The sequence below is a fragment of the Fukomys damarensis genome, unplaced genomic scaffold (genome assembly GCF_012274545.1).
Source record: "Fukomys damarensis isolate Sample0158 unplaced genomic scaffold, DMR_v1.0_HiC HiC_scaffold_2, whole genome shotgun sequence".
Classification (NCBI taxonomy): Eukaryota; Metazoa; Chordata; class Mammalia; order Rodentia; family Bathyergidae; genus Fukomys; species Fukomys damarensis.
The window spans coordinates 7,675,232-7,685,504 of NW_022900914.1; the positions used below are offsets into that span (position 1 = coordinate 7,675,232).

At 42.4% G+C, this 10,273-nt stretch overlaps 1 protein-coding gene across 1 annotated transcript; it reads right to left on the minus strand.

Moving 5' to 3' along the window:
* Positions 1–1,755: 1,755 nt before the first annotated feature.
* On the minus strand, positions 1,756–9,661 carry Zbed1 (zinc finger BED-type containing 1). The gene is given in 13 exon segments (XM_033763181.1): positions 1,756–2,014; positions 2,017–2,049; positions 2,052–2,086; positions 2,088–2,414; positions 2,416–2,548; positions 2,551–2,712; positions 2,715–2,949; positions 2,952–3,010; positions 3,013–3,063; positions 3,066–3,152; positions 9,002–9,231; positions 9,233–9,319; positions 9,321–9,661. Coding segments are annotated over 13 exon segments (1,911 nt in total). The 5' UTR covers positions 9,542–9,661; the 3' UTR covers positions 1,756–1,763.
* Between the last annotated feature and the right edge of the window lie 612 nt (positions 9,662–10,273).

The following is a 10,273-nucleotide window of genomic DNA, read 5'->3' on the forward strand; positions in this document are numbered from 1 at the left end:
TTTGCTGTACTGGAGATTGAACCCAGGGCCTTTGCACTGAGCTCCAGCCTTTTAAGATTATTATTATTTTGAGACAGGATCTCACTAAGTCTTTAAATTGCCCAGGCTAGGCTCAAACTCAAGATTCTCCTGCCTCAGTCTCCCAGAGGGCTGAGATAGTCCTTAAAAAATAAAGGCAAAATTTGTGTATCTCCTTTCTGCTCACATCTTCTAAAAGCATGCATCTGAATGGAACATAAAGACAAAATCTTGTCTTGTTTGCAGCTACCAGCCATGAAAATGGAAGCATTTCTTCCTTTAACATCAGAGCTTGGGTTACTTATAAAATATTGGCAATACCTAAAATGTGTCATTTCTTTTTTTTCCTCTTAAATTCTTTTATTGGTACATTTTAGGTATACAATACAGTTGCATTCATCATTGGAAACTTGCACCTTTACATGATGTAGCTCAGTTCTTATTTTTTCCCCTTTCCCCTACCCTCCCTTCAACCCCTCCTGAAATGTGTCATTTCTAAACCACATCCCTTTTCTAAGTCACACCTTCCCCAAACTGGCTTCTCTTAGCCTGTGTGTGAACCTAGTGGTGCCTTCTACGAGTTATCTCAGCCTCTTAGGAAGGGATGTTGCTGTTATCTCAAATTAAAAAAAAATATATTGTAGCACTAAATGCGTGAAGATGTTGTCCAGTTTCCCCAAATGTCCCAAGCCACCCACATGATGTTCCCTCACCACGAAGGTCCAACATTCCTGCTGCAAGATTTGGAAAATTAGCTGCTGCTGGGACCGTGAGTTTTTAAAGGGAGAATTCAAGTGTCTGCAAAACTAACCTCAAGCAAGTTTTAAAACACTTCCAAGAAGGAGCCATCTTCTCATCCGGCTGGGTTGGTGGGTGACTCGTGGGAAATTAAGCCCTTCACGTGCTGTCACAAACAGAAGAAAGACTCCCGGGACCCCTGAACTCCCCAGCCAGGACAAAGGACATTTACAAAGAGAATTTTGGCAAGGGGAGGGAAGGAAAATTTGTGGCCAATGACAGGGCCCCAACGACAACACATTCAACTTCACTTTTTCTTCTTTTTGTTTCTTTGCAGATCTGTTTTTCTTTTTTTTCAAATAAGTGCTTGCAATTTATGTTTTTGTTTTTTGCTACTGGGGATTGAACTCAGGACCTTGCAAGGCAGGCGACGGCACCACTGATCTAAATCCCCGGTGGATTATGCTCATTTTGAACACTTTCCAACCCAACCTAAAATCTCATCTGTTTTATGATGGTCATGGCAACTAAAGAACTTTTTACCCACACGTTCCCAAATTGAGGCTCACATGGAAATTAAAATGTAAACACGGAATCTGTGCATCTGCAGGAGCCTTGAGTCCACAGAGGCTTCTTTGCTTCCTGAAGAGCTCGTTCTCTCCCTCCCCATCCAAGATGACTGAATTTTCCAGGATCAATGGAATCAAATGCATAGATCCTTGAGATACAGTTAGGGTCTCGCTGTCAAAACATCCTCCAAGCAAGCTCTGGTTGTCTTCACCACGGAGTATTGGGATTCCCAGCAAGCCCCACACCACACTAGCCTCCTTTAGGAAGTTTATTTCTCTTTTGAATGAGGATAAAGGGAGAAAGAAGAGAGCTGTTCACTCCGCTTGGTTCCACCATGAGCCTTTCTTTTCTCTTTCTTTCCCACTTGGATTGAACGACCACAGATGAACTTTGGAATCCCACACTAAGCCAGTGAGGTCAGGACCCCTTTCTTGTCCCTACAGGAAGCCAGCATCCCTCATCCCAAAGAAGCCACTGCTGACCCTGTCCCCCAAGGGGAACATCTGCTCCTGGTCCAAACCCCTTACCTCCTTGTCCTCGTCCTTGGGCTTGGCCTCTGCCCTGCTCTACAAGTTCTTGTACAGGAAGATCTACTGGCCCATGGGAGTCAGGGACAGCTGGTTCTGCTTGCTCCTCACCATGTTGGCCAAGGAGCTGAAGAGGCACTCAGGGAAGAAGTGGTTGGCTGCACACACCAGTACTTCGGGAGAACCTTGGGAAGATAGGGAAGAGGGCCAAGAAGTCAGACCACCACTTGAGTTGCCAGTGCTTCCTGGAACTTGAAGTTGCTGAGCTCCCCCACCACATGAGTGTGCTACCTCTGCTCATCAGGGCCGTCAGTCTGGCAGAAGATCCTGGCCAGCACGGTGCTCATCATACCGGTGGGTGGCAGCAGTGTGGACTCAGCCAGCATGAACTTCTTGGCCAGAGGTTCCTTGGGGATCACATGGTAAATTTGTCCTTGGTGGTGTGAAGGAAACTTGATTTTGTCCAGCAGGCCTTTGGCCTGCAGCCTCTTGAAGGTGGATAGGAAGGGCAGCATCTTATAGTGCAGGTCCAGGAAGGTGGCCACATTGGGGACATGCTGATCTCAGTGTCCCCTGGTAGATCATGGTTGGTTCCTTGGTGATGACTTCTTTGACCATGCTGATCTCCTTGGCATCAGTTTCCTTGATGTTCAGAAGTATTAGGATGAGTGGTCTGACCACGGTGATGGGAGGTACTTGGACACAGGCAGCATCTTGGTCATTTGCTTGAAGGGCTGAAGTAGCTCTATCAGGCTTTTGACGGTGGCCCACTTGGTGGCCTCCAGCATCAAGCGATGATTGTTGCTGTCTTCCATCGGGACACTGGAGATGACAAACTGCTGCCCCTTGAGATGCTGTCCCACGAGGACACCTGTTTGCTGACCAGCACTCAGGCTCCCATATGCTTTTTCTTCTTACAAAGCATGTACCTGGTCACTGAAGACTGCCAGAAATGCTCTACCAGCCTGTGACACTGTGCCAGGAGGCCAACCAGCTTGGACAGCCAGAAGACCTGCTGGATGCCCATGTTGAAGGTCTGTCTCAGGCAGGGCATTTGTACAGAGATGTCCAGCAAGGAGCATGCCTTAGTGATGTTCTACAAGGTCTGATGTTGGTCCTGGACACTTTGTTGCTTGTGGCCCATTCAGTGAAGACATGATGGTCCCTGCCATGTTTTCAGGCAACTCGAACATCTTCAGGCAACTGGACTCACAGAAAGGGAGTTGGGAGAGCCCATGGTCAGGAAATGGGAGGCCAGGGTCATGTAAATCCTGTTCTGTTTGTTACTCCTCTGCATGTCTGTGGAGATTGTGGGAGCCCGGCCGTGGCCCTCTAGGAGTTTGACATTTAAAAGGAAACTTCTTCACCTCTACACTCAAGGCATTGATACAATCTGTAACATTCTAGGACTCTGCTTGTTAAACTTGTTGCTGCAACGGAAGAAACTCAAAGAGACAGCCATAGATCTGATGTTATCAGTAAGAGTCAGGAAATTCGGTCTTTGAAAAACAATGATTTGGTGTTGTGTGCCCTTAAAAGCTTCCTGTTGCTGTGAACCTATAAAAGGAGCTGTTTCTGTGAAATAAATCAGACTTCTCTTTGTCTCCGCTCAGGTTTGAGTGTTCTTTCCTTTCTCAATCCTCACTCCCCGACTCAGGCATGTTCGTGTTGTGACGGCTGGACCGCCACAAGTGGCGCCGGAACAGGGACCTGAAGAACAGGGATTTGAAGAACAGGGACCTGAGTATCGAGGGACTCAGTGAAGGACACCGCTGGATAAAGAATAAAAGCAGATCTCGTCAAAAAGAAAGAAGAGGACCTTCAAAAGGAAGGCAAAAGAGGAGCGGTGAGTTTTCTTGTAAATATTAAAAATGGGAGCAGGCAAGAGTTGCATGCTTTTTTTTATATGTGCTTAAAGATTTATTGTGTGTCAGTGGTGCTAGAGTAGGGCATCAGCAATTGTGTAATTTAGTAGAATTTGTAGAAATAGTTCGTCCTTCGTTTCCTTTTCTTTGCTTCTGTGTCTTTCTTTTTCTGTTAATGTATGAATTGGTAATTTGTGATCCGGATCATTTTGGAGGCAGGGAGGGAGGTCCAGGCAGACGTGCTAGTGGACTCCCCGCAGCAGGGGCCCGAGAGGTCCTTTGCCCTTCTGGTAGGAACTTTGTCTCTGTGTTTATGGGGAGGGAGGTTGATTTTTTTCTCCTCCTCAAGACCCTCTGGTCGAGAGTGTTCTTCTGGTACTGGTTTCGGAAGAGGAGATTAAGGAGATTCCCGACAGAGTCCCTGGTTCTTCTTTCGGTTTGGTTTTCATAAGTCTTTGTCTTACATTGTTTGGCCTCTTTTGCTCCAGCCTAGGAGTTGCTCAAACTTCTGCTCTGCGACAGTCAGCTGTTAAAACTAGTTTTGGTAACACTTCTTGTGCAAATGATTAAACTGTGATGATAGGTTTAACTTGCTCTTTTAGATTAATACTGTTCTATTGGCAGCTAGTCAAATTTTAAGATGTTACAATCTAAAAGCAGAAAAAGGACATTTTAAGCTGAAGTTTGTTATGGAAGGTTCATAATAAATGAGATAGAAAAATATTAGGAAAGCTATAAGTAAGAGTTGTACTTTTAACATGAAAGGTTTTTGTATGTTCCTCTTGTCTATATGCATGTTGAGAAGGTATGTGAAAATGATTTATTTATGCTTGCTTGTTGGTTTTAAGTCTGTTATAAAAAGTTTTAGAGTCAAGAAGAGCTTTCATTCCTTTAACCCTAATTCTACAAGAGATCTGTTAATTTTGATCTGCAAAAGTTTTGACTAGTAGTAACTAAAGATTTTATAATTCAATTGGCCAAAACCACCTAAATAGACAGCAAGGAGAACTTAATGCAACTTATGAGATGCTAGCAGGAGAGGGACCTTATGGCAATCTATTGGAGCCAATAGGCCAGAGATAAAACTGTTAATTCAAGGAAAATCTTTTACTGGTTTATTAGATACTGGTGCTGATGTCTCCGTTATAACTGCTGACCAGTGGCCTTCTACATGGCCTTTGCAGGAGACTGTCTCTCAATTACAAGGCATTGGTCAAAGTGGAAATCCTAAACAAAGTACTGATATGTTAAATTGGAGTGATTTAGAAGGACATTGTGGGACTTTTCAACCATATGTTATTCCTGGCCTCCCGGTTAATCAATGGGGAAGGGATGTCACCCAACAAATGGGAGTTTATTTATATAGCCCTAATCAAAAGGTCTCTAACCAAATGTTTGATCAAGGATTCTTGCCTAATGTTGGTTTAGGAAAGGAAGGTCAAAGAATTCAATTTCCTGTGACTCCTTCAGCTCATCCTCCTAAACAAGGACTGGGATATTTTCCCTAGGGGTCATTGACATGCCTGCACCCCATGCAGATCCAATAGTCTGGAAAGATGAAAAACCTGTTTGGGTTGACCAATGGCCCTTACCTAGTGAGAAATTAACAGCTGCCCAACAGTTAGTGCAGGAAGAATTAGATAAAGGCCACATTGAACCGTCTGTCTCTCCTTGGAATTCACCAATTTTTGTTATAAAGAAAAAGTCTGGTAAATGGAGATTATTGCAAGATTTAAGAAAGATTAATGAAACTATGGAAATCATGGGAGCATTACAACCTGGTCTTCCCCTTGCCTCTGCAACACCTAGAAATACTTTTAAAATAGTTATTGATTTAAAGGATTGTTTTTATACTATACCTCTAGCCCCTACAGATTGTAAACGATTTGCTTTTAGTGTCCCTTCTATTAATTTCCAGGAACCTATGCAAAGGTACCAATGGAGAGTTTTGCCTCAAGGTATGGCAAATAGCCCTACCCTATGTCAAAAGTTTGTAGCACAAGCTCTTTCCTGTATTAGACAAAGGTATCCTTCTGTTTATATGATACATTATATGGATGACATTCTCTTAGCAAATGAAGATGAATCATTATTGCTTACTGTATTTGTTTATTTACAAAAGGTTTTAAATGATTATGGGTTAGTTATTGCTCCTGAAAAAATTCAACAGGAGTCTCCTTTTTCATATTTGGGATATCAGCTATATCCTCGAAAAATATTTACCCAAAAGTTACAGATTCGAAAAGATAATTTGAAAACTTTGAATGATTTTCAAAAATTATTGGGAGATATAAATTGGATACGTCCCTATTTAAAATTAACTACCGGAGAATTAAAACCTTTATTTGATATCTTGCAAGGGGATCCTGATCCTTCCTCCCTCAGGACCCTCACATATGAAGGACGATTGGCTCTTCAAAAGGTGGAAATAGCCATTTCTAATCAACAGATATTTTATTTTGATTATCAAAAACCCTTAGAAGCTTTTATTTTTCTAACCAAACATTCCCCTACAGCTGTTTTGTGGCAAAATGGACCTTTATTGTGGTTACATTTATCTGTTTCACCTGCCAAAAATTTACAACCTTATTATGAAGCTGTTGCCCAACTTGTTCAATCAATCCGATGTAATGCTCGGAAATATTTTGGTTTAGAACCTTCCATTATTGTAATTCCATTTACAGGAAAACAATTAGATTGGCTGTTTCAGAATTGTGATTCCTGGGCTATTGCATTTGCATATTTTTCAGGCCAAATTAAATTTCATTATCCACCTAATAAATTGTTACAATTTGCAAATCTTCAATCCTTCATTTTTCCAAAAATTATTTCATTTAAGCCTATACCTGATGCCATTGTTATTTTCACTGATGGATCCTCTAATGGAAAAGCTGTTTATGTTATTGATGGTCATGAAAAGGTTTTTTCCACACCTGCTGCTTCGGCACAAGTAGTTGAATTGCGTGCCATTCTTTTTGTTTTTCAGGAATTTTCCCATGTTTCTTTTAATCTATATACTGATAGTCAGTATTTGGCTAAAGCCCTTCCTTCTTTAGAAACTGTGGCCTGTATTAATACCAGTAATTTAGAGATTCAACAACTTTTTATTCAAGTACAAAATTATATTCATAATCGTTCTCTTCCTTGTTTTATTGGACATATTCGAGCACATACTGTGTTACCCGGTCCATTGTCTTTGGGAAATCATCTTGCTGATGTTTCCACAAAATTTATTGCCCTTTCTAAAATTGATTTAGCTCGTCAATCTCATCAACTCCATCACCAAAGTAGTCGTGCTCTTAGATATCAATTTCAGATTCCTCGAGAAGCTGCCCGACAAATTGTTAAACAGTGCTCCACTTGCCCTCAATTTTCTTCTGTTCCACATTATGGTATTAATCCTCGAGGTTTGCTTCCTAATCAACTATGGCAAATGGATGTTACTCATGTAATGGAGTTTGGAAAACAAAGGTATGTACATGTTGTTGTTGACACTTTTTCAGGATTTATTCTTGCTTCAGCTCAAACAGGAGAAGCTACTAAACATGTTATTGCTCACTGTATATATTGTTTCTCCATTTTAGGAGTACCTCAAAAAATAAAAACAGATAATGGTTCTGGATATGTTAGTAAGGCCTTCAAACTATTCTGCCAACAAATGCATATTGTGCATATTACAGGTATTCCCTATAATCCTCAAGGACAAGGAATAGTTGAACGTGCTCATGGCACATTAAAAGTGCAACTTCTAAAAATAAAAAAGGGGGAGTTATATCCCTCCTCACCCAGAAATTACTTAAATCATGCTACCTATATTTTAATTTTTTGCAAATTGATAAGCATGGTCATTCAGCAGCAGAAAGATTCTGGCATCCACAAGGTTCTCCATATACCTTGGTAAAATGTATGGACTGGTCAATGGTATGGACCCAATCCCATTCTAATATGGGGCCGAGGATATGTTTGTGATTTCTCACAGGAACATGATGGAGCTCGATGGGTACCAGAGAGATTCATTCATCATGTAGATCATCCTGACAAATCTACATCCAGTATCATGGGACAGTAACCTCCACAATAATTACCTTTGTGTGGAGAAGAAACAGAAATAGGCAGTACTACTATTTTATGGAAGAGGTGTTATGTTACTTTACTATACCTCAAGAAAGACCATTTAATGACACATCACAAAAGTTTTTGGACTAATCACTTGGACTTAAGCTTGTCTGCAGGACTTTACTTTGGTGGACAAATTCAGGTTTTTCTCAAACATTTGGAAGTTTGTTGCTGTATTGGGAGAAATATGTTTATGGTCAGATGTCAAAGTTACTAGCCTTAATTTCAATGTTTTTAACATAGAGACTTTTAATATGTGAAATACCATAAATACTGTGTTATCTCAAGTCAAAGAACAAAAGAAAAAGATAATGTCTTGTGTTAATCCTCCTTATATGTTATTGGTAAGAATATAGAGATTGCTTATGAAACTGATAATGAATATAACAACAGCTGTTTTAATTGTAAATTGACCAATTGTATATTCTCAAAATGATGACTTCCTTTCATTCTGTGATGGTTTTGACACAACCTCTCTACATGATGATGTTTGTAACAATTAATGAGTCCTAGTATGAAGATCAAGGGTTACAGATGTTGATAGAGGTAGAGAAATCTACATGTCAAGTCTCCACAACCTATGATCTAACCCCTGCAGAGGCTGGTAGTCAAAGACAGGTAAGAGAAGTGTAGAGAAATATCCAACCTAAGACAGAGCATGAGTATCAGAATTCTCATGGCTTGATGACGGGTAAGGGATTTCTCTGGACATTTCTCACCTAAGACAGTCACAGTCTTTCTGCTGAGCTGCGAAAGTCCTTGCTCTAAATATAATAAAAAAAGGGGGATATGTGGGAGCCCGGCCGTGGCCCTCTAGGAGTTTGACATTTAAAAGGAAACTTCTTCACCTCTACACTCAAGGCATTGATATAATCTGTAACATTCTAGGACTCTGCTTGTTAAACTTGTTGCTGCAACGGAAGAAACTCAAAGAGACAGCCATAGATCTGATGTTATCAGTAAGAGTCAGGAAATTCGGTCTTTGAAAAACAATGATTTGGTGTTGTGTGCCCTTAAAAGCTTCCTGTTGCTGTGAACCTATAAAAGGAGCTGTTTCTGTGAAATAAATCAGACTTCTCTTTGTCTCCGCTCAGGTTTGAGTGTTCTTTCCTTTCTCAATCCTCACTCCCCGACTCAGGCATGTTCGTGTTGTGACGGCTGGACCACCACAGGAGATCCCACACCAGGAGGTATTGGCCAGCTCACTGAGGACCACCCTACTGATGGCCCATACTTCCCAGGGATGCCCTTGCTGGAGAATAGTGGCCATCTTCAACAGTGCTCAGAAGGTAGACTCGTCCACAATGGACGCCAGGTACAGACCCTTACACGTGAGCCCTAGGATGGTAGCTCTGAACTCCTGGTGCTTCTTACTCTCTAACCTGCGTCCTGGATTCAGGCCACCGTGTGCTGTGAGGGTTGCTGAGTTTGGAGAAGGTGGTGGTGAAGGCTTCTTGGATCTGCTCCATGTAGCTCTTGAGTTTGTACCTCCTTGTGGTAGCTCTTTTCCAGGCGGTGGGACAGATTGGAAGTCTTGCAGGAATAGGTGACCTGGGCCATGCAGACCCAAAGTAGATCTTCCAGCACAAGATGCACTCCTCTGCAGAAGCCGAAGTACAGTACTTCCATACTGTACCTTGCTCTTGGTGTGTGGTGGGCTGTCAGCTTCAGGTTTGTCTGAGAACCATCCGGGGCTTTGCTCTCCATCACTTCTGCCTGGCGGGCATCTGCTCATGTGTGGGCATTTGCCAGGGTTTGAGGGGGTGGGGGTATGAGGTCTGTCAGATGTCATCCTGGGGAAAGAGGGGCATTTTCAGAGCCGAGGAGCCTTGGAGGATAGATGAGGAGGATGAGGATGTGGTGGTGATGGTAGGCAGAGCTGCCTGAGGTCTGGGGAATAGGGTGCACAGAACCCTGGAGACTTGGCCATATACCTTGGCCAACCACCCACCTCCCCGGCCCAGTGTAGCTGGGGAGCAAGGCTGGCTGAGGGTCACAGGAAAGAGCATTGCATGCAGCAAGGTTGTAGGTATGGGCTGTTCCCAGGTGTCTGTACTTCTTCCCACAGTGATCCTCCCTCTTCCCTTGTTTATCTTTTGGAGGACTATGTGTTTTATCATATTAATTTACTGCCGCTTATAGTTTGGGTTCTTAATTGATTCCTGCCTGCATTTTCCTTTTATACTTATAAACTTGGCTACTGTTATTATACAGGAAAGAAAACTGTTTTTCCCAATCTCTCACTCAAGGATCCACACTTCTGGTACCCAGATGTGTGGGGTCTTTTCCCTACATACCAAACAAGCCATCTTTCTGCAGCGGATTCTGCAGAAGACACCAGCTGGGTATCCTTTCGTTCAATGCAATTCTCACACCGTTTCCCAAAGAGAGCAATCAGATCCTCCAGGTGAGGAGATTACAGGCGAGGATCCTCCAGGT